The following is a 24,872-nucleotide window of genomic DNA, read 5'->3' as shown; positions in this document are numbered from 1 at the left end:
GGGAGTTTGAGAGAGTTTATTAGAGGGAGTTTGGGGGAGTTTGAGAGAGTTCACTCCTAACTCATTCTCTTTTAAGAAACAATAAACCTTTATTTTCAAATAACATTGATCTTTAATCAAAAGAAAAAAATAAATGAAAATGATCATATCTCTGTATCACTAGTATGTTATTTTGTGCAACGAGATAATTTTTTTTCCCTTCAATTTAACGGTCTCCATACAATTTTAACTCCCTTTGTTCACGAACATTTTCCCACATATCATCCGCTATACTCTTTCTCCATGCATTAGCTTCTTGACGTTGTTGTTCTTGAGTTTGTTGTGTCAAAATTTCATCGTCACTTACAAGCGTTGATGGATGGCTATCTTCCTCTTCCTCAACCGGAAACTCATCTGAACGGCATTCTTTTCGTAAGAAGTTGTGTAGGCCTGCACAAGCTGTCATTATCTCCGCTTGCACCTGATACGGAAATGGTGGTTGAGACTTAAAGATCAAGAAACGAGACTTCACAACACCGAACAATCTTTCAACTACATTCCTCAAAGAAGCATGACGCATGTTAAATAATTCTTCAGACTTTTTCGCATGATTACCCGTACCAGAGAATTCTTTCAAATGATAACGTTGGCCACGAAATGGTGTTAAACAATATCGTCGGTTTGCAAACCCACCATCCCCCAAGTAATATTTACCTGAATAAAACACAAAAATAAAACTTCGTCAAGTAGAACCTGAATATAACTTAACCAAAAAACTCAAAACTTCACATTAGATAAAAGTAAAATTACCTTGCGGTATTTTCAGTCCATTTCTTTTTGTCATTGCGTCGTTAAGTATTTCCGAATCATGAGCAGACCCTTCCCATCCACTGAGCACGTATATGAACTCCAAGTCGAAGTTACAAACCGCTAAAACATTTTGAGATGTAATTCCATGTCGATTCCGATAAACGGCTGCATTTCTTTTCTCTACCATTGCTGGGATATGTGTACCTTCCATAACTCCAATGCAATCCTTAAAGTAAGGATAAAATCGTGTACTCTCACGAATTTTAAATGGAGTTGCACTTGTTGGCTTAGCCATCATCCTCGGAGCTATAGAATTTAAAGCTCGCAACATCTTGTTGAAGTTTTTACTAACTGTCCACCGAGAGCGACCAAATGTGTCACATATTGTGCAATATCGTGAACTTTGGCTAACAACGAGTAAAAATGTACCAAGCATTTCTTCAATAGAAACGCATCTTGTATCACATAATGATGTAGTTTCTCTAATGCATGATGACATAACAAATTATGAAGATAGCTGTAAAGGAATTCTGTTTCACCGAAACACAGTTTCAGATTGTCCAATCTTTGCAGTACTAATACTTACATGATCCTCTTGAAATTTTTACTGTACACTTACAACTCAATATTCCACAACACGCTCAAAAATCATAGCATTCTAACGGTTCATTAAAAAGATACATTACTCATAACCCGACTACTTTCAATACGTGCATACAGAATTCAGTTCCGGATTTCTCACACTTTGGTGTACCTAAAGTGATCAGAACTTCATGAAATTTCTACATTAGGAAACCTTCATATATACAAACATCATACTAAAATTTCAGCTTTTTCCGATAAGCGGAGAATGAGATAAATAGGAATCAGTCCCCTATTCGGGATTTAAACTCAGCAGACCATAGTCATATATTGTGCAAGCTTTGCAGTAGAAAACATGACCTGATCCACGTGAAAATTTTACTGTACTTCTATAACAAGGTAAACGACATACTCAAATTTCATCATATTCCAACGGTTGAATTTAAAGATATCATTATAACAAAAGTACCGAATGAATTGGCTAAAACACGCCAATACGGAATGAAGTACGTCACTGTATTGAACTTTGGCATATAGAATAGAAGAGAAGTATGTGTCTAAATAAGATGACTTAACAAGTGATAGTGATTCTCAATGACACCCATGCAAAGTAGCAAGTCAATTAATGCATGATGACATAACAAATTATGAAGATAGCTGTAAAGGAATTATGTTTCACCGAAACACAGTTTCAGATTGTCCAATCTTTGCAGTACTAATACTTACCTGATCCTATTTAAATTTTTATGGTATACTTAAAACTCAATATTCCACAACACACTCAAAAATCATAGCATTCCAACGGTTCATTAAAAATATACATTACTCAGAACCCGACTACTTTCAATACGTGCATACAGAATTCAGTTCCGGATTTCTCACACTTTGGTGTACCTAAATGATCATAACTTCATAAAATTTCTACAGTAGGTAACCTTCATCTATACAAACATCATACTAAAATTTCAGCTTTGTACGATAAGCGGAGAATGAGATAAATAAGAATCAGTCCTCTATTCGGGATTTAAAATCAGCAGACCATAGTCATATATTGTGCAAGCTTTGCAGTAGCAAACGTGACCTGATCCGCGTGAAAATTTTAATGTACTTCTATAACAAGGTAAACTACGACATACTCAAATTTCATCATATTCCGACGGTTGAATTTAAAGATATCATTATAATCAAATCATGCAATTTCTTACCAAGATCTTTTGAACCACAAATTAGGGTTTTGACAAAGAGAGAGTACCCACAAAAAAAAACTATATACACAATCAAAATAAACAATCATGGAGATCAAAGATATGAAAAACAATCAAAATAGTACACAAATCAAACAATTATAAACAATCATGAAGATCAAAGAAGAAAAAAAACATAACTGGAAAAAAAACGTTTCCTCTTCTTTCTCCTATGGTTTTCTACGCACCAAAATCCTTCCCAAATCTCTACTCTTTTGAGAGATTTGTTGTGAGACCAAAATACACTAAAAACTCCTTCGAACTCCCCAAAGCAACCAACTCTCTAGTATTGTAGGGTTTTATGACTAATAGGGAGTTCAAGAGCTTTTTTTAAACTCCCCAGCGACTAACAGGTGTTTTCTAGAGAGTTTAGGAGACTCCTCTAAACTCCCCCACGACTAACGGAGATTTGGAGAGACTCCCTCAAACTCCCTCAGGACTAACAGGAGTAAACCTAAATACATTAAAATCTCTCGAACTCTCCCACGACTAACCCCCTGTAAGGGAAGATTGTTGGTAGGGTAAAAGTGGGATATAAGAATTAGTCTTAGTCACAACAAGTATTCTCAGCAAATAAAAATAGGTCATTTGTGAAGTTACCTTTTTTTTTTCCTTTTATAACCATCTCTTTTTTTCTTCACACGGCCACATGCTCACAAGTTGATATATTACTAAATTGAAACAGTTGCGTGTTTCAAACTAACATTTTGGAATATATTCGTCTTCCAAAGTTCTACATACCTACAAAAAATGACCACATTCTGAAAAATATTGTTCCACCTTCTATTATTTTGAAAATCAACAAATTTTCAACCGTTAAAACTAAGATTGGTAAATGGTGAGTTTTGGTATTTCGGAATGTGTACATTTTTGTGGGTACAATGTGTAGAGCTTTGTAAAACGAGCATATCTCCTAAATATTAGCTTCAAATACGATATCGTTTAAGTTTTATTAAAAAAAACGTCTCGCAAAGTTTAAGATGGTGTGAAAAATAAGAATGTGGGGATCCTTCCTTAAAAAACTAAAATAAATAATATATATGTACATATGGATGTATGTATATTTACATCGTAACAGCAAACATATATCAAGTTTTTTACGAAGAGGGAGGTTTCATTCACATTTTCTATCTCACACTTTAGACATTATGCTTTTTCATAAAAACTAAATGGTAATGATTTTGATGCTAACTTTCTGGAGATGCACTCCATTCATGAATATCTACGTTTCTACCAAAAAAGAGCACATCCTAAAATATCAAACCTCACTATTTACTTGTCTTAATTTCAACAGTTGAAAATTCGTTGATATCAATGGTTGGTTTAGAAGTAATAAATTTTAATGTGATATGCTTCAGAATGCACTCATTTTTTGTATGTATGTATGTAGAGCATTATAAAAGGAATATATCTCCAGAATATTAGCTTCAAATTCATAACCATTTGGTTTTTATATGAAAAAAATGATGATCTATGTGTGAGATAGAAAGTGTGAGTGGATCCTCCTTCTTTTATGAAAGACGAGAGGTTACATAAGAAGAGGAAAATATTTTACAGTGTTTACAAACGTATTGGGTCAATTATATCCATAGAGGTTCGACTTACAAGATAACTACATTCTCCCGCTAACCTAAAAATGAAAAAATAGGAAAGCTACGAAAGACTTTTACAACAAGCTTCAAAAGATTAGTGTCTCCACGCGTACAATCATTATTTTCCTTCCACACCTCCCACATAATGGCGCAAGTGATAAGATGCCAAATAGTCTTGTTAATACCATTAAGATTATTGATTTTCCCGACTTCAAGCTGATGGCATACCTTTTATGCAGTGACCCAATTAAATTTGTAAGTATTGGTGAAAATGGTGTACATGAAGTCGCAGTCAAGAATTAGATATTGAATATATTATACAGCCTTACCAGAAAGAATACTAATATTGGAATAGGATACCATTACACCTTTGTGTTGCAATAGAACTCTTGTAGGAGATGGATCATATGGTCTAGCCCATGCAAAGAAAACCACTTTTAGAGGCAGTTTGAAAGGCATGAGCTTGCTAACGAACATGGCATTAAAATTCTCGTTAATAAGTTTGTTATGTAGATTTCCTGTGAGAATTTTACATCAAGAAAGTCGTTGTTATCATTCAGTTGCAAATCCCTGAGTTCATGTTTCAATTCTAAGGGGTTAATACTTTTTCATTAAGACTTATTCGAAATTCAGAAACCTATCGGGTGTCGGTCCATAAGTCTACTACAGATGCGTTCTTATCCAAACGAATCATGTACAAATAAAAAAAAATCAGCTTCACCGGGGTTATTGAGCCACCAGTGACCAGTTGTTTCAAATCTTGTTAGCCCCGTTGTTCACTTTTACTTTTATACAAAGATGAAGCGCCCTCCTAGTTTTTAAATTCACACCCACGTAATTTTTTAATATATACGTTTAGTGCCGCTAATTAAAAAATCAAAAAATTGTATTTTCGTATATAACTCTCCTCCAAAGTGTAGATTGTTCATTGGCGTACCTCGAAAATCGTTTAGATATGGGGGCTTATTTTAATATTCTTAGACTCTTAATACCCAAACCACCTTGGTGCTTTGGTGATACGGGGGCAAAGATATAATAAAAATGCATTATCAATGTTTATCGTCTATTCATAGACCCGTCAACCACTTCTTTTATTCAAAGTTATGAAAATACTCAAAGTAATGGAAATATTAAGGTTAATAAGATACATTACAGAGCAACTAGTATAATTACCATTGGGAGCCTTTACAATAATTAAAATTATATGGTACAAATTTCTAAAAGAAGTCTAATTTCTTACGTGATCTTTTTTCTTCTAAATAAAATCTATTACATATAATTAAAATTAAAAAATTTTAACTAACCATTACGTTTAACTATAACTAATTATTATATTAGACTAAATCCACTCAATAGGATTCATGGTGACGTATGTGGTGGAGTTAAATCATCTAACAGATAAGGAGTAAGTTTAGAACTTTATGGATGTTGAAGCAACCTTTTTATTAAAAATTTTGTTTGTTGTTTTTGTCGTGTTTTTGTTGCTACAATCTTCGGGAGGGAAAAGAAAGCAAGTTAAAGATCCCAATAGGTTAACAAGATTAATTTTGGAAATCAAAATTTTAAAAAAAAAAATCATACCACAGCGTCATCAATTTTATTCCTTTTTTTGGGTCGATTTATTTGGATGAATGAAATCACATATATGCTTTTCTGTGGGAGGCAAATTGGTTTAAAGTCTCCACTTAGGTTGAAGCAACTCTTATCTTATAAAGGAACTCAGCTAAAGAAATCAATTGCGTGGAGTCTTGCGAGATTCAAAAGGCTTAAGGAGCGCGATTGTACGTAACTGAATTATTATGACGGTGGATTCGGTCTCAACTACATTCTAGTCCGAAGTATTAATAGTAGGCTAGAGTCTGTAGATTCTTAACACAGTTTGGTGTTCGAGTATGGACTAGGTCTCATGGTTTTTCTGCGCTTGCAGTTTCCTCATTAAAAAAATTCATGGTGTATGTGTTATTTCTTTTCCACATTATATAGTTTATTTATATAATTGAAATATCACAGGTTGTACGTAAAATCAATCAGAGTAGATACATCCATCTTAATTGTTGGATACGACTTGATTGATCTTGGATGTTGAACTTTGGTGTCGTCCAAGTACTCTCACGGTATAATCAGGTTCACGGACTCGTTTTCGTTTACATATTGATTGTGAGAGAAAGACATGTAAACTCTTCATATAATTCCTGATTGAGATTCATTAAGTTGTAAATCTCGGGATTGTATTTGAGTTTAGTCTATACAGGTTGCCTACGAAAAAATTGGTGGTGTATTTTGATACCCCCGTGTTTTTAGCTATCTACTCTACTGCATGTGGTATTTGTAACGATAATAAAGAGTTTTGATCACATGTTAATTCGTCGTGAATGGGTTATATCTTGAGTTACTTTTTACATCTTCTATTAATTTAAAACTGGTTATTGTCAAACAGGTTTTTGTTATTTTTACAAAGTTGTGGGTTCTCAAATTAAAGGTTCAACGAAAACACAATTGTAGTGTATTAGAATACACAATTGTTTAGATGCTACAGGTGATAAAAATGCACCAACGCATACACGCGGGCCTAAGACTAGGGAAAAGTCGGTGTTTGTAGTTAAATAATTGATATGCTTGTGGTGTTCATTTAAAGACCCTTCAAAGAGTACTTAATAAATCTAATCTTGTTTCCGGTGGAATACATTGCAATATATGCGATTTTCTTTGTATTGAATGTGAAATTTTTTCGGACCATATGTTATTATATATTATTTTTATTTAATAAATCTCTTCCATTTTAAAAAAAAAAAGAAAAAGAAAAATGTTAGTCATTGGAATAACATGCAAAATTCATGTATCCGTAATTTAAATTTATATATTTGGTTATGTTTAAGGAGAACTTAGGAGAAGACAAAGAGTATGTGCAACTGTAAGAGGGTTCTTATTGATAACAACAACAACCATATTACATAGCATAGTATGCTTTATATACAAGTAGGAAGAGAACCCTATATACTATATTGGGCCGCACATCCATGGGCTACATGTCCTACAACACTCCCCTTGTGCGGTTCAAAAATAAAACTTTATACATAGTGCTTCACATATAGTTCTTTGAATGTAGTTCTTCAAATGTCGTTCTCTCCTTGATGACTTGTGCCGAAATCAATTTCCTAACTAAAACTTTGACAAGGAAAAATCCAGTGGTATAAAACCTTGGTATAACTCTTCATATGTAGTACTTCACATGTTGTCTCTTACTTTACATGTAGTTCATCACATGCAATATGATCTTCAAATATCGATGATCTAAGTTAATTGCCTCGTTAAAACTTCGTCAGGAAAACCTATAGGGACAAAACCTGAACTAAAGAAAAGAGTACAATATTAATCAAACTTAGAACATAGTTAGATGCATATACGTTGCCTCATTAAAACCTTGACAAGGAAACCCAGTGGGACAAAACCTTGACGAAGGGGAAAGAGTACAACGTGACAGATGCAAGTAAAGGTGATCTGTTAAAGATGATCACTTTGCTCCATTGAAGTTGACTAGTTGCTTCACAACTCCTAAGGCAGATAATCATCGTGGGAAAGACAATAACCTTAGCTGGGAAATTACATTCCCGGTACTTGTTGTTGTCTCATTAGAAACCTTGCCGAGCAACAAAACCCTGTGGGAAAAAGTAACCTCGGTGAAGGAAAATAGTTCAACACACCATCAGATTCTCCCCATGATGTCAGACAATTTTCATTAGTCTAATGCAGTCAAAATGAGTTATCACACATTACTTTGGTGACTTGAATGTTTATAAGACCTTGTTGTTGATTCTGGAAGTTACGTTTCTTAACAAACTATCGCCATTCATTTTGATTCAGATATTTTCAGTAATATCAACGCGATCTTTATGTCTTCAACGTTCAACATACTTGATGTGTTTAGTGTTGTCTCGCTAAAAACCTTGTCGATTAACAAAACCCTTTGGGAAAAACTATTCTCGATCGAAGGGAAAAAGAGTACAACACATCTTCAATTTCGAAGTAAAATATGTCGACATCATATCCTTGGATCTTCCCCCTGATGTCGGCATCTCCCCCTGATTACTTTCAGAGTTGTTCCAGAAAGTTCCTTTAGTGATGTATTTTTCGAAACTGAATATTGGTAATGACTTAGAAAATAATCTACCATGTTTCCCTATGATTACTTTCGTTGGAGAAGAGATTATTGTTCCTTCATAATCAACAACTTTTGGATTGAACTTTCATTAGCATTCATTTTAATGTCTTTATAGGGATAAAACAAATTTATGTCAATGGTTACTTTTAAGTATATGATTACATTCAGTATACCATTCCAATGACGTTGCGTTGGCGCGGAGCTATATCTAGCTAACAAGTTCCCTGAGGATGTAAAGTTTAATCGAGTACATTATTATACTAAGTACAACAATGCATCTATTGTAATTAGATATGGGAATTTCATCTCCCAACACATCTTCATCATATTCATTTGGACGAAATGGTTACTTACTTACATTTGAACCTCGACTAATCATGGGAGATCTATCAGGATGCATGTATTTGTTAAATTTCCTTACAACTTTATACATATGCAAACTGGTGGAATAATATACCACAAGCTCAGTATTCGATCGAGCTTTCCCTAGATTTATCATCTCAAATTCGGATTTTAAATAGCTTTTAAGGTCTCTTATTACATCAAGAATACACATCATGTTTGTACCATCAACATAAATAGCTATAATTCCAAATCAGGAACTTTCTTATGAATACGCAAGGAAAAATAACTTTCTTGTCTATCCCCTCCAAATCAAATATCCACTTATATGGGTATACCACATCCGCCTGATTGTTTGAATCTATAAGTGAGTGTTCTATCTAACTGTAAATGCACTCTGTCGTTTAGAGTTACTTGTTTTGGGCAACAAAAGTATATCAAGTACTTTTGTAAATATCTTCTATCTCTTGATTCTTTAAGAGATACGTAACAACCACATACATATGTTGCATCTCAAGTCCTTTTGAAATTACCAAGCTAACTTAGTAGCGGAACTCTATAACGTTCATTACAAGAGAACAATTCCCGGGCTTTGTGAGAATCCTCGCGCCAGAAGGCGAGTCTTTGTACTTTAGGACTACTTTATTCTCATTTTGTTTTGTGACAAATTAATTATGTATGTCCAATAGGCTTTACTCTTGGTTGGTTAGCACTACCACCCCAAATACCAGTATATTTGTCAAAGAACTAAGTTCTACCTGGATTGTATAGGCCAAATATGCTATTTATTGAATTAAACAATAAGAAGCATGGTTCGATCTCATCGTGCTCTATTTCCTTGAGCAACTATATATAAGAATAATCATTAATATTCTCGCACGATCTTTCCATTGACTCGTATGTGTTCTCATAATCCTTTAGGATTTCATTGCTATCTGAAATCATTAAACTTCGGAGCGTCCTCCAGTATTGATTCATGGACATAGTCAGAGACAATCAAATGAGATGATTTCATTATTGATACAAATTAGGTTGTGCCTTACTCTTCTACTTCCTTTTTAGGTGAGCATCGATCGAACCTGGTGGTATCTCCATCTTCCTTTATGGAGCCACGGCCTCAACCACACTTCCACTAAGTGTAGTTGCAACACCTTAGTCTATGGTGTATATCCCTTATTGAGAATTTGTAACTTTGCAGGTAGGTTTGCAGCTGGTATGTGTGATCTCATCACTTTAGCGACATCAGTGTACATTCTGAAAATCGATTATTCTTTGTCACTTCACATTTACATTTGTGGAGTACATGAATCTATATGAGACACAATGGGAACCACCACGACAATTCCTGTCGTTCCCTTAAAAAATACTTTTTCTTTTCTCCCCCTAACGACGGGAATACTGTCTCATTAAAGTAATAACCCGCAAATCTAGCGGTAAGAGATCTCCTGCCAAAAGTTTTAAAATGCGGATAATTGTTGGGAACTCATTTCCAACATAACTACTTAATAGTTTTGAAGACCCATCATAGTATGATGTGGAGTCGCAATGGCACATAAATAGTACAACTAAAAATGCATAAATACACGAATGTCAGGCTTAAATCCAGTAACCAACTGGTACGCATAAAAGGTTGACTAATATTGGGTTCTAAAACGAAGTAATTAAAGATGCGTTAATATTGCATATTCCCCAAGAAGTTAAAGGTAGGTTTATACGCATAATCATGCCTTAGACACCATCTGTAACCTTTGATGGTAGCCTCCGCGAGACCATTGGGTATAAGATGCTCTATATTGATCCTATTCAATATTCATCAATTCCTTTGTATGTAAATTCTCTAGCATTAACAAGGGTGGTGAGCCTTTGCACTTTGCATTGTGTATTAAGTATTAGGACTTTTTACAAAAATTAAACGCATCGTTTGTTGTGAGCAATAACTGATTCAACGCGTCGAATCATCCACCAGAGCCATAAATCACTTGAATGGTCTGCATTTTGCATGGATATGTGTTCACTAACAACACTTTATTTCTTTGAAGAATGAGTTATCTTTCATTTGCATCTAAGTAAAACAAGATGGCCTCAACTAAAGAAAGACTTTGTAAGATGAGTGACGTGCTTTCTTACTTTAAAGCATAAAGGGGAGAGGTAGTGCAAATCTATTAACTTTAGAAATCACTGGTTGTGATAGATGTCGTTACTCATTCTACTAGTTTATTGTCTTGTACACTCAAATAAAGTGATGCCCGTGTTAATACTTTCAAAACGTAACATCATGTCACAACCAATGTGCCTTATGGTTATGTTAAAGTCTTTATAAATCAATCCCACTCGATTCATTGTCGGGGTTAAAATGGATTCAGTAATTCAAGTTCTAGTGATTTACATTTCACTAGATTGACACATTAATTTTCTAAGAATATGCTTCCTTCACATTCATTAGAAATAATTTATAGATGCAATCAACTCCATTCTCACTGTAATTCTCCAAAAAGGTAGGTAATAGTGCATGCATGAACACTCTTTGCACTTAACAAGATGTGATTATCCTTTAGTACATACAAAGCGTAGACATTGAGTCTTCAGAGATTTAATAAGTGGTGTGGTCTTATTATGTAAGAAAAATGGGATTAAACTCAATTATTTTTTTAGAATGAATATATGTTACATTTCATCCAGATATATCCCAAGTGCTCTAGAGAATTTATGTCTTGTGGGAATGTTGTACTTTCCATTCCATAAGCGCAAACATTTTATCTAGTTCAATTATATAGTCAATTGGCTAGGCAAAGTTTTTGTTGCCATTAAAGTTGATGTAAAAATTGTTTGCTATTATGATACACACATATATATCAACACCTATGACCAGCTGCATTTCCAACTCTTTCATTTATGATGGGAGCTAGGAATACATCATAGCTTCATCCCATATTCATCAGATACCTGTACTTTGGTGTCACTACTACTTGAGAAAAAAAATACATTTTTGTCTCATGATATATAAATCCCTCTTCACATGCTTTATATGAGTCATTACGTCTAACCCTTATTACTTCGGGTTACTTTCCATCTTCAATTTTGCTACATTTAGCTTTATTTGAGAAATTTATTTTTCTCAATAGGCCAAGAGAATCTCACTACACATGTCAACCACTTACTTTAGATTGAATATATTACTAAAAATAATTAATTCTCTTGTCGCCATACTTCAACATATACCGGTTCGTTAATATTATAGATGAAGTAGATAAATGGAAATTTTTTGACTCATATCATCTTTTGTGAGTTCTTCCATAAAAATTGGAATACATGCGATTTTATTTGAATGTATCTTTTGAAACTACAGACAGATTAATAGTCGAGCAAGTGGATTACATTCCACGGATCATTCAAATTTAGGGAAGAAAAAGTCATGCACGCATTAATGGTGTTCAAGTATTTCTAAATCCCAAATAAATATATTTGAATTGAGTTGGTACAACCAATTGAATAAAAGACGTCATTCAACTATAACCAATATCATATTCAATATAACAAAAAAATAGCATTCCGACCAAAATTCTCAATTGGCTTATCTTAAGGGGATAAAAAAACAGAACTAGGCGTGTTCTAAAAACAGATAAAGAAGATCCACGAATATCTTGATGTAAATGTAAACAGTTACATACCTCACATTTTGGTTCCTGTTGTATATACGCAAAACCAGAATAGTCCTAGTTGCGCACTGCCCAAACCAAAACTGGAATACAATTGGACCGGGTCAAGTGGTCTGGACGGACCGGGTCGGATCGGTTTTAGTTGGACCAGACTGGTTTTTTTTTCCGTCTGCCCTAATTTCGTCTTCCTCTTTTCCGTGAGGATTATACAGCGGACGAGAACTGGAGTAATCAACCGCCGCAAAAAATAAATAAGAAAAGAAATGATGTACATCATCGATTAGAATCAATACGCACAAAGATATAAATTTGAGAACATATGCATTGTCTTATCATATGAATATATTATTATAAAATTTAATTAATCAATCAATCGTATAAAGATAAAATATCAAAGCAACCATGTGAACACAAACGATTCATTGAACAGGGAGAAGACATCTGCTATATACATGAAAGCCAAATATGGAAGACTAAATTTTATAGAAATTATTTAGGAATACCTTTTATTGTGCCGTATTTTACTAAAAACAAAAGGATTCGAAAAGCTTCGGCCTTGAGAACCGTGTAATTTTTTTTTCACACATCATATCGATTCTTTCCCGCATCATGATCGGCTTTTTCTTCTCCCATTTTCTGAGAGCAACTACAGTTAGGGCTGCACAAGAACCGGTTGAGATGGCCTGGACCGGAGTGGAACCGAAAATACCGGACCGGGACCGGACCGGAACCGGTGTGGCCGGTACAGACACCGGTACTGAAAGTTGAGAACCGGTCTACACCGGCACAGACACCGGTTCTTGGGGAGGACCGGACTTGAACCGGACCATAAGTACCGGTTAATATGAGCCGTAAGATCTAGATATAGATTTAATCTCAACCGTCCTTACTAGGTATAGTCTAATAGACTATCGAGTTCGAGAATCAGTTCATTCATCTTCTTCTTCTTTTTTTCTCTCGAAGAGCAGCAACAACATCTCTTCTTAACACTTTTCTCTGTTCGATACTTTGATTGGTTCTTCTTCCTCACCATATCTGAGTCTTAGGTAACTATTCTGCATCTTCTTGTTCAATTTGTTTGAATCTTCATGGATTGATTTAGGGTTTGAATCGATTTGAAATTGATTAAGGGTTTGATTGAATATTGTTCTGTTTGAGATTGATTTGGGGTTTTTAGGGTTTGTTTGAATATCGTTCTGTATGAGATTGATTTGGTGTTTTTAGGGTTTGTTTGAATATCGTTCTGTATGAGATTGATTTGGGGTTTTTAGTGCGTCTGGCTTGAACTTCTATTTTCTATTCTTTTTTCATACTAGCAGAGTAGCAGTGATGCCCTCGATTTGTAATTTGGTGCTTGAGCTTTTGAATGAAAATACATGGTTGTTTCTAAACCCTTTTAGTCTTGTTTCATTGCTTTTGAAAGCTTTTACAGATTCATTTAACTAGCAGAGTAGCAAATGCAGGGTACTCTACATCTTCTGACAAATTAGTAAATTACCATTATTTAATAATGACTGAAATTTGATAGTCTGAATTTTTACCTCAATTATTGTATGTTCTTGCTTTTCGACAGTTACTCAGTTAATGTTTTTCCTTACATTGCATTATTTAATCTCAGTCTAACATTGTGTTTGTATTTTATGTTTGTTAGATTCCACATCAAATGCAACTCCGACTACAAGTACAACTCAACACATAGAGGTTGGATCATCCTCTCAAGCTGCATCTCACACAAATGATGAAACTGAAACTGCAACTCCAACAAGTACAACTGACGCAGTTGAAGTTGGAGATAGCAAAAAGAAGCACGGAAAAGTGAGATCAAGTGTTTGGTTGGAAATGACTAGGATAAATGATATTCATGCTGAATGTCATCATTTCCACAGAAGATAGGCTGCTCACAATGAAGTAAATGGCACTGCTGGATTACAAAAGCATTTGAATAGATGTCCAAAAAATCCCAACAGCAAGGTTGGTAGCTTTCTGTGTAGTCTTTTTTTAAGGTTGTTTTCTTATGTAACAACTTTCTTAAATTTATTCTTGAAAACTTTGTTCGAGACAGGACACAATAACTATACATAGGAGTAGAAACAACTTTCTTTGTATGCATATGAAAGTAGTACTGATTGCAATCTCTTAAGAAATGATGCATTTTTGAAGTTGTTGATGTGGGGATGCTGAGTATGTATTGTGGAGATAAAACTGAATGGTATATATGGTTGTTGTTGCAGGCAGGAAGGTACATAAGGAGTTGGTAGCTGCAGGTAGTGCCTCAGCTTAACAGAAGCAATGCAGTGAAGAAGTGGTGCTTTGATGACTGGATGGATGAGTTGGTGAGGAAATGGTGCTTTGGTTCAGCTGAACAAACCAATGCAGTTGAGCTGTTTAAGTACTTAGAATAATCTAATTAGTATTATGAACTTATGGAAATTGAAAATATGTAACAGAATGAACTGTTTTTAGTATTATGAACTTATGAAACATTGAACTTATGGAAAATTGGAAACGTTATTTTTAGTATTTTGAACTGTTTCTTTTCAGGTAAAAAACCCGGTACCGGACTTGTACCGGACCGGTACCGGAGTACCGGTACAACACCAGGTACAAGTACAGGTATCGGTACTCAAATTTCAGTACCGGTCAACACCAGGTACAGGGACCGGTTCCATAGGAGAACCGGGCCGTACCGGAGTATGTGCAGCCCTAACTACAGTGGTGCGATCAAAACCAAAGATCAAAGATAAAAAAAAAGACCAAAATTTGGGTTTAGTCCGTGTTGTGACGCAACGGTACATGATTAAAATTTCGTCAGGCGGACTTTTATTTTTTTTTTTGTAAAATTTCATCAGGCGGACTTTAAAAGTCCGCCCCACTTTTTGTAAATTTCATCTTTAAAAGTCCGCCCCATTAAAATTTCATCAGGCGGACTTTAAAAGTCCGCCCCATTCTTTGTAAATTTTAACAGGCGGACTTTAAAAGTCCGCCTCATTCTTTTTTTTTTTTATTTAATTAAAATTTCATCGGGCGTAATTTAAATCTCCGCCCGTTAACAAGCGTACTTTAAATTTATGCCCAGCAACAAGCGTACTTTAAATTTACGCCCGACTATATTAAAATTTGGGATTTGGTCGCGACCATATTTGGTCTGGAATTTGATCTTTGGTTGGGATTTGATCTTTACTCCGTCCCACTGTGTTACGATCTCATCCCAAATTTTTGGTTATACTCGCCCACTGTGGATGCTCTGAGGACTCCAAATGACGGACTATTCTCACAAAATCAAACTCAGCACAAACATATACATGTATTAGGAAAACCAAATCACTTGATTGATTATGAATTCAGGCACAAACGTATACACAATATACAAAATGTAATCATACATTCAAATCAATTTCTCCATGGATTTAATAGATCCAAGATATAGAGATACAATTATATTGGATATGCCAAAATCAAAAACAAAAAAAAGGGAAAAAAAAATAGGAAAAAGTAAATGCAACTTATCTTATTGATTTGGTTCCACAATTTCCTTGATGTAAATCCAAACACCAATTTTTGAATCAAATAATTTGTGTTTATCATCCATTTAGAAAAAATAAATAAAATCAATCGCTCCACGGTATAACATCGTGGTGATAACGTGTTCAAGGAGAACTTAGAAAAAGACAAAGAGCATGTGAAACTGTAAGAGAGTTCTTATTGGTAGCAACACCAATCATATTACATACCATAGTATGCTTTATATACGAGTAGGAAGAGAACTAGATACTATATTGGGTCGCACATCCATGGACTACATATCCTATAACAGATTATAATATTTGTTTGTTTTCATGTTCCATTGAAGTTGTCCTAACAAAATTGTATTTAGTTAGGGTGGCCACTGGCATTCAACCGGTATGAAGATTGTATATAGTCAATGTCTCAATTTAACAACCAAAACTCCCTATTGGATTCTTGGAGATGCCTGTAAAAACAAAGAGCGAATAAAAAAAAGCTGAGGACAGATTCGGCATAAATGACCATAAAAGAACAAACTCGGTACTAATAGAAAGAAGCTTAATTATTTTTTCATCTTTCCACCTATAAAATATTCCGAGGGGAGCGTGGGTATATAATATGGTGGTGGTGGGGGACAGCACGGCTACAGTTCTAGACAGTCTCTCTTTTCAAACGGCCTCGGTGTAGCTGCGTATACGAAGAAACCGTACACATTTGCCAGCTGTGATCCGCTAATTCCAGCTAAGCAACGAAAAGAAAACGAAAGTAAATTTTCAGAGATCTTTCTGTCCATCTACCTATAAAGTAAGAAAAAAACATTTATTTCTGGTCTCGTCTTGTCCTACATATGCCCCCCTCGAGGAGCTCCATAAGGACGATTCCATCAATGTGTTTGATGTTTAGGGGTTTAATGGACCAAACTTCGTACACCTACTTAGCCCCACTCCACCTACGAAATCGAATCTAGTGGCTGGTTTGGTTCCAAGCCGCCCCCAGATAGGCTCCAAAGTGGAAATCCAAACACCATTTTGTTTTAAGCTTTTGTTTTCTGTGCGGCTAACATATTTTATTACACAACGGTTAGAGTTAGGTCCAGTTTCATTAGCGATTCAGCATTTTAATATAAATTAAAAAGGGTTACGGTGGTTTAATGATTAATAACTTTAACCTCTTTCGGTTATTGGTTAAATGAATTTTAATTTATATGCAAGTATACAACGTTTAAGATTTTATTATAATCGGAATAATGTTTATTATTTTATTTATTTTATTCGATTCAATAATGTGCAAAATTGTTGGCGTGCCATTGTCGACTGGCAGGTCTCTACTAGATTCACACTTTTAGGTGATAAAATTTTTGATGGGGGCGAAATTCGAAGGGGGCATGGAGGATAAATGATATGTTGATCCATGTCTTTGATTCCCATAAATTCTGTTTCCAATAATATAAAAGAAATATATTTTGGTATTATTAGAAACAAAATTCATGGGAATCAAAGACATTATCAACATATCATTTGTCCCCCACGCCCCTTTCGACCCCATCAAAAATTTTCTCCTTTTTGGGTTGAGGATCAACTACAGGACTTTTACAAAGTATATTCTTATTCTTAGGCTGGTAAGCCCACCCTATTGTGCGTCGGGTTTTATTTGTGGAGAGGATTAATCGCATGTGGTCCATGGGCAATAATCGTCGTGTACATGCTGGCTGAATGATGAGGACGGTCCTATTGGAGGAGACCACGCTCGATTGACAGTTTGATACTGGTCCATGACTGTATTGTAGTATTAACCTAAAAATATACAAGCCTCTCTCTTAAACCTTTGCAGGAAATTTTAATGTAATTTGGCTTTCTGTTCAACGTTTACTCGTTTAACCCCTTTGCAGAGTGTGGAAGCTTTAGAAGTTAGTGAAAGCTTGTACTTGCTGTTCTTGCGGTGCATATGGTGCAAGGATATTTGGCAGAAGTCTGGGTTCAGCTCCCAAATGATATTCCAGGAAATCATAAACATGGGAAGGTGCGGCAAGTTAATATTGAACTGCAACTGTTACTGACTCCAAGGTTTTCAACTAAGATACAAACTGGTTTTACTTCTAACCCGAATTGGATGTTTTTAACACTTTAGCACATTTACAGCGTTTGCTTTCTTGATGATACGACGAACTTATTATGTATGTAGAATGGACCGAACATGCTACCGTTTCAGGTCATTGATATTTTCGTTTGTTGTCTGCCCGTGTTATTTGATATGTACTTCAGCACTCGTGGCTCAATGAATTGATCTAATTAGTACGGAGTAAGATTTAGTTTGGGTCATGGCATACCAATTATCACAAACAGTAAGACAGTTTGGTTTGGCCTAAACTGCATATGAGTGAGTTGAAATTCCAGACTAACTGTCAGACAATAGGTGGAGTTGTTGTTTGGAAGTGATAATATTAGCTCTACCGGGAATGTTGGATGGAAAGATCTGTCTGTAAAGATTTGTTGGTTCATATGGAAAGGTCGTTGCTTAGATTTTCTTTTTTCATTCTGCTGCATCACCAGCAAGAACAATCACACGATTTGTTGGTTCATATGGAAAGGTCGCTGCTTAGATTTTTTTCATTCTGCATCACCAGCAAAGACCCCAGAAAAACTCTCCAACAACTCAATTGCTGCTGAATCAGTCAGACTCTATTGCTATTATAGAAAACTTTGTTGCAATTCTCAAGGCATGGTTGGTTGCCGCAACTAAATACTCTAGCTGATCTTTGTCTTACAACCTTGGGTGGGAGCAACACAACGATACCACACCCTGAATGCTGTATTTTTGCAAAATACTCTGAGATACAGGTTTCTAACACGAATGGCTAACATAACTTCTTTATCATTGGTGATATTAGCTGAGTAAGCATACAATTGTCTGGCTGGGATGAATGAATTACCTATTCATCAATTAAGGATAATTAAGATGAATAGCTACTAGTTGTGTAGACGCAGCATGTAAGACAAGTATAATTCATATGCTTATGATAAATGTCAGTTGTTTACATTAAGGAATTTAGCTGTGGGTTGACTTGAGAAATGGGAAAAGAAGAAGAAGAATTAGCTAAACAGGATGAATAGATATTAGTTACTGACATTCTTCTTGTTTCCATGTCTAGCATTAAAAAAACTAATCACTGCATCTACGAGTCAAATAAATGAATGAGGAACAAGATAATGGCGTTTTGAAACAATAAGAACTGAGATGTGGCAGCGGTGAATATTTAGATTCACGATATTTATTAATGAGAGTGGAGATGAAAAATACATAACAATACAACTTGGTGAGTTAAAAAGGTATATTTATTAATTTACATAAGCTTAAGAAGGGGTAAAGGAATTACAGTTTACCTGGCTGGATCAACTTCAAGGGCACGATCACAGCTTTACAGGAATGAAGAGATGCTCCTCTTTCACATAGTATAAAGTACTTAAAGTTTACAGAATACCGAACCTCAATAACTTACAGCAGCTTAGATTCCGAAACCACCCGTTCATGCATCCTCAGTCTTCACTGGTGCCCAGCTTGCTCCAGATGAAGGTACTCTTCTGGAATGTGTTATGGAACCAATCAGATATCCCGTCAAAGCTCCAGTCACCAGAAGACCCATTCCTTTCATGAACCATGAAAAATAACTTTTTCCCACTTCTAACTTATTTGAAGCATCCTCAACTCTCTTTGTAGTTTTGCCTGATGCCAGAATTTCCACCGCGTCATGTGGCTCTCCGTCATGGTTACCTACAAAGGTGAGGGTTAACTTTTCCTTCGTGGCAAAAAGTCGCGTATACCCGAATTCGCCTGTGCGGTACAAAGACCTTTCAGGTTGAGGGAAGATTGGGTCCGTTGGGTGGTTAGGCCTTGGTGTCCATATAGGTTGCCAATCTTGTCCCCCCATTCCAATCACAACATGTACTGGTAAAGCTTCATTTTCCTCCCCACAGGTGAAATTCTTCATCGGACAGAACCTCTCGTACCTATGAACATGACCCCACATTGCTAGAGTCACCTTGTTCTTCACAAACAGAGGCTCGTAGTGTTCTAACATTCTGTTCCTCAAGGGGGCATCCCTATTCTCATTACTAGTTGTATACATTGGTCTGTGGCCTTGGACAACAACGAAAGGTGTCTTCTTTCGATTGACTGTCTCGAGATCGTGCTTAATGAAGTTATATTGATCACTGCCTGGAAGAAAATTAGTCTCAGTTGACACATACACGAAATGCACTACCCCACTGTCAAACGAGTAGAAAAGGTTCCGAGTTGCAGGGGCACGAGTTCCAGTTGGTAATGAAGAATTCCCAGGCATATTAAACTTGAGGCTGTATGGGACCCCACACTCACCACCACCATCCTTACCGTAAGAAGACCAGTCTGGCTTCCAAGGCTGTAATGGCCAATCATATTCGTGATTTCCAATGCACACATGGTACGGGACCTTAGATGCAACAGGTTCAATTTGAGTGAAGAATGTGTCCCATAACCACGAGTAGCCTCTTGCATAGCTAATGTCTCCGATATGAGAAATAAAAGCCGGCTTGTCACCAAGAGCTTCAATGTCACGTAGAATCCATTTCATTGTTGATATACTTTCATCTTGCGTGCGAAGGAAGGTTGAATATGGGGTTGCAGTTCCCATGTCGCCGAATAAAAATGCGTTTGTCTCATCTGAGTTCCTAGCACGTGACATGAAGCTATGAGTCGCACTCCAACCTCCTGCATCATTTCCAACCTATCATGACAAACATGGAAGGAACCAGTCACTAAAAGACAAACTGGATGTGGAAAGCTCTAATCCGTCATGAGAAACAACATAGATTAGTGCCTTAGGAGATAAAGAAGGTGTGCAAGGCAATCAATCTGCTGTACAGACACTGATGTCGAACCTCTTATAGACAAAAAGATAGCTAACTGACAAGTGACATCTAAGTTTACAAGAAAGAACTCAAAAAGCAGTTTCCAGAATTGGTGCACAATTGGAGAAAACTCATAGTGATCAATTACCATACTCTAATACTTATGCCTCAGCAACCAGTTCTGCTACCCCGTGAGTATTTTGAGAAAGACTCCCATACCATTGTCTTCTCAAGAAATAATTCAATGTGCCATAATTGAACTCGAAAGGTTTCACAGGAAACTCAAACCCCTCATAGCAACAATACCTTTTCTTTTCTTGATTGGTATCCAACAGTATTAGTAGAATATAGAATGAAAACAAAATCAAATTCCCTGCATGCTGATGGTGGGTACTGTGTACTATATAAACACACCAACACACACAGAGGATCATAGATAGAAGGAGAAAACTAGAGCATTTTTAGAAATTACTAAGATAAACTAACCAAGAATGTTAGAAATTTCTATGATAAATTAACCAAGAAACAAGTAAATGAAGTCTTCCAAAACTAATAAATGAATGAACTAAAAATTGCAAAAAAAGAATTAAATAACTCTTAATTACCTTGTAATAATACCTTTTCTCTGATTTCAAGTTGTTGATGACTCCATCATGAATAAAACCAGGATCTCTCCACCCAATACTAGTATTAGCAGGAGCATCACACATATCTTTCCTCTCATACCTGCTCACTATAGTCTTCACAACCTTATTCATGGCACCTTCATCTCTTCCATACTTAACATAATTCTCCTTCCCATCTCCTGTAATAAACATAACCCTCATTTCATCTTCATTATCTGTAAAAGCCAAATGAATTTGCTGTGGTCCATTACCAATTTCAAGCCCTAATTCTTCTGATTTCCCTAAAAAATGCTTTGTTCCTGGTAATGGATTATGATCATGATCAACTTTTTCCTTATCAACCTCATCATCAGTCCATCTGAATATCCGAAACTCGTAATTTGATCGAAGATTAACCAATGGAAGGTCGATTGAACAAGACCCGGATTTCCAGTTCTTACAAGAAGATAGAAAAACATAACCAATCCACTTATTGTGTGATGAATTTGGTGGTGAATATATACCCAACCAATCTAAATCTGATGGAGATTCAATTCCACTCCATTGGATGTTAACTGAATCACCTGATTTGGCTAGGGTTTTGGGAGTGTAAGTGATGGAAACTGGAGAAGATGAGTTTGCAGATTGTACTGTAGAAATGATAAACAAGCAGACGAAGAAGATGAAGAAAAGGGACATTGAACGAATCATTTTCGAGAAGATCAAGCGAGAGAGGTTTGATCCATTAGAAATGGAAGATGAAAACAAGTATATTCGAATTAGAAAATGGTATTATTTTGGAGGCACAGCTGAAGTGAAGTACAAGACTAGACTAGATTGGGCAGACAGCTCCGCAATAAATAGACTATGTATAGTACAGTAGTGGTACCCTAGTGGTTGGTATCCCACATCTTTGGAGTTCGGAACATGGCTGTTTTTATGGGGTACCAAAATGCATGCAGTGGTTTGGACTTGGAACAGTGCTGAATAAGTTTGATTCCTGAAGAGCAAGCGTTGTTTATGAAGGAAAGGAACATTCATGAGAATATTGTCTTGGCTTCTGATTAATCAATGAGATTAATGTGGCAAGGAAACATGATAATGTTGACCTTAAATTGGATATTGCCCAGGTTTTTGATACGGTTAGTTGGGAGTTTATAGCTAAGGTATTTCATCAATATGGTTTTTCCGAGAATTGGTGTTCATGGAACATTCTTCACTCGGTTCGGATTTCTGTTATGATTAATGGTAGTCCAGAAGGTTTCTTTAGTATCACCAGAGGTTTGGGACAAGGTGATCCTCTTTCGCCTTTGATTTTTGTACTTATTGAAGATATTTTGAGTCGTAATCTCTCTAAATTGTTTGCAAGACGAAGCATGCATACTATGGTTAGTAAGAAAGGTGTGGCGCCTACACATCTTCTCTTCGCGGATGATATTCTTATTTTCTGTAAAGGAAATTTACATAGTTCGCAAAACTTAATGAACATGCTCGGCATGTATCAAAGGGCCCTCTGGCCAAAACGTAAACAGTACCAAAAGAAAATTTTATTATGGAGGTGGCATGGGCTCTCGGGATATTGTTATTTCTAATTATTTGGGCATGGGAAGAGCTTGATTCCCGGATAGGTATTTGGAAATTCAGTTGAAGCCAGGAATTGTGCGCCACATTCATGTTCGACAAGTGGTAGAGAAGATTATGGATAAGTTGGCTGGATGAAAGGGAAAACTTCTATCTTTTCAGGCTAGACTTGTCTTGATTCGATCGGTGATTTCTAGTTATGTTGTTCACTCTATGGCTGTTTACAAGTGGCCAAGGAAGATCATTGAGCAGGTTGAGAGGGCCATTAGGAATTTCCTATGGTCTGGCAATGCTGAGAAACGTAAGTATTTTACGGTTCTTTATGATAGCCTATGTTGTTCAAGGCGTGAAGGTGGCCTAGGAATTAAAAGATTGGCGGAGGTAAACAAGGCAATGCTTATGAAGTTGTGGGTTACTATCTGTGACTCTGACAAGATTTGGGCTAGATTTTTGAGGGCCAAGTATTTCAAAATTAATGGCAATCTGATTGATTATAAGTTGGGTTCCAAGTTTTTTTCCTGGAATCATATGGATTTTGGTTTTGTACAACGGCATACACGTTCAATTATTGGTGATGATATGAATACTTCCTTATTTTTTGATAATTGGTGTGGTGATTTTTCGATAGCAAAGAGGCTTAGAATCACTTCTAAGAGCCCTAATGATTTTAAGGCCGAAGTGAGTGATATAATTGTTGATGGTGTGTGGGTTGTTCCTCAAAAAATGAGAGACTTGATGGTACAGTGCAATATTGATGTTGATAATTTACCACTCATTGCTGGTGGAGAAGATTATAAACTTTGAGATTTGGATTTTAAAGGCGTTTTTTCAGTTAATTCTGCGAGTGTTGCTCTCTTTACACGGCCGGTTGTGCACCCTACTTTGAGTGTACAATATTGGAAGATTTGTACAAAACAATGTTGCGCAAGTGAAGATAATATTATTAAGAAGACTGGTAGGAGCATGCCTACGATGTGTCGTTTATATAGAAAGAGCTGCGAGACTATTAGCCACATTACTTGGCATTGCAGAGTTGCTAAGAGGATTTGGGCTTGGACGGCTGGGATTTTTAATCAATAGCGAAACGAAGATATGGTGGCCTTTTACAAGGCTGCTAAGGGGCGCAACAGGATGATAAAGGATCTGTGGCTGGTTGCGAATCTCGCAATTGTCACGGAATTATGGAAGCTGCGCAATAAAGCTTACTTTGAAGTCATGGCGGTCCAGTGGCTTGGTTTTAAAGGAAGGATTTATCAGGTAATACGTGATAACTCAATTAGAATGAACAGTCATATGTTTAATAATGTGGAGGAATTACGCATCTTAAATTACTTCAAGGTGCAGCATAGATCGTGCAAAATTTCCACTCCAATTGAGGCTTGTTGGTCTCCTCCTAACCATGATGAAATCATGATTTGTTGTGATGGTGTTTCACTTGGAAATCCAGGTCAGGATGGTGCTGGTGTTCATTTTCGTGATGTCAATGCAGCAGTACTTGGCGTTCTCTGTATTGGTCTTGGCTGGCAGACTAATTATTGCACAGAAATGGATGCTATTATTTATGGTGTGATGCTAGACAAGAGGTGGAACGTGAAAAATATTTGTGTTCAGTCAGACTCGATGAGTTGCATTCAAGCTTTTCAAAAGGACGAGTTTCCATGGCAGTAGTTCAGAAGTGGAGGTTGGCGAAGAACTTTTACAACAATATTCGTTATATTCATAGCTATAGATGGGTGAATTTTTCAGTTGATGCCTTATCCAAACAAGCCTGCTTGCTGGCTGAAGATATTTTTGAGTTTTATGAGGGTAGGCCAGGTTTTATTTTGTATATAGAATGGCCTGGAGAAGTTTATTATCATTTCAAATAGGCTAGATTATAAGATGACCTCACGACGAGCTTTTAGTCTGGCCTAGCCCATGTACGGTTTCTGCTTT

General features: G+C 36.1%; 3 protein-coding genes across 3 annotated transcripts; 1 reads left to right on the top strand and 2 right to left on the bottom strand.

Annotated features, from left to right (window-relative positions):
* Positions 1–259: 259 nt before the first annotated feature.
* Positions 260–1,084, bottom strand: LOC113322294 (the record flags this gene model as incomplete). The annotated part of the gene is made up of 2 exons (XM_026570357.1): positions 790–1,084; positions 260–405 (listed from the first exon to the last, which is right to left on the bottom strand). Coding segments are annotated over exons 1-2 (441 nt in total), but the record flags the coding sequence as incomplete, so codon positions are not given.
* An 18,021-nt stretch (positions 1,085–19,105) lies between these two features.
* LOC113321951 (probable inactive purple acid phosphatase 2) lies at positions 19,106–22,195 on the bottom strand. Its single transcript, XM_026569938.1, has 2 exons — positions 21,357–22,195; positions 19,106–20,627 (listed from the first exon to the last, which is right to left on the bottom strand). Exons 1-2 carry the CDS (start codon positions 22,065–22,067, stop codon positions 19,392–19,394), a joined length of 1,947 nt encoding a protein of 648 aa, XP_026425723.1. The 5' UTR covers positions 22,068–22,195; the 3' UTR covers positions 19,106–19,391.
* A 1,834-nt stretch (positions 22,196–24,029) lies between these two features.
* On the top strand, positions 24,030–24,605 carry LOC113324329. Its single transcript, XM_026572645.1, has one exon. The coding sequence runs from the start codon at positions 24,030–24,032 to the stop codon at positions 24,603–24,605; it is 576 nt and encodes a 191-aa protein (XP_026428430.1).
* Positions 24,606–24,872: the final 267 nt, after the last annotated feature.

This window comes from Papaver somniferum, chromosome 11, assembly GCF_003573695.1.
Source record: "Papaver somniferum cultivar HN1 chromosome 11, ASM357369v1, whole genome shotgun sequence".
In the NCBI taxonomy this organism is placed as follows: Eukaryota; Viridiplantae; Streptophyta; class Magnoliopsida; order Ranunculales; family Papaveraceae; genus Papaver; species Papaver somniferum.
Note: the sequence above shows the minus strand (reverse complement) of the source record. Positions and strands in the feature narration are given on the sequence as shown.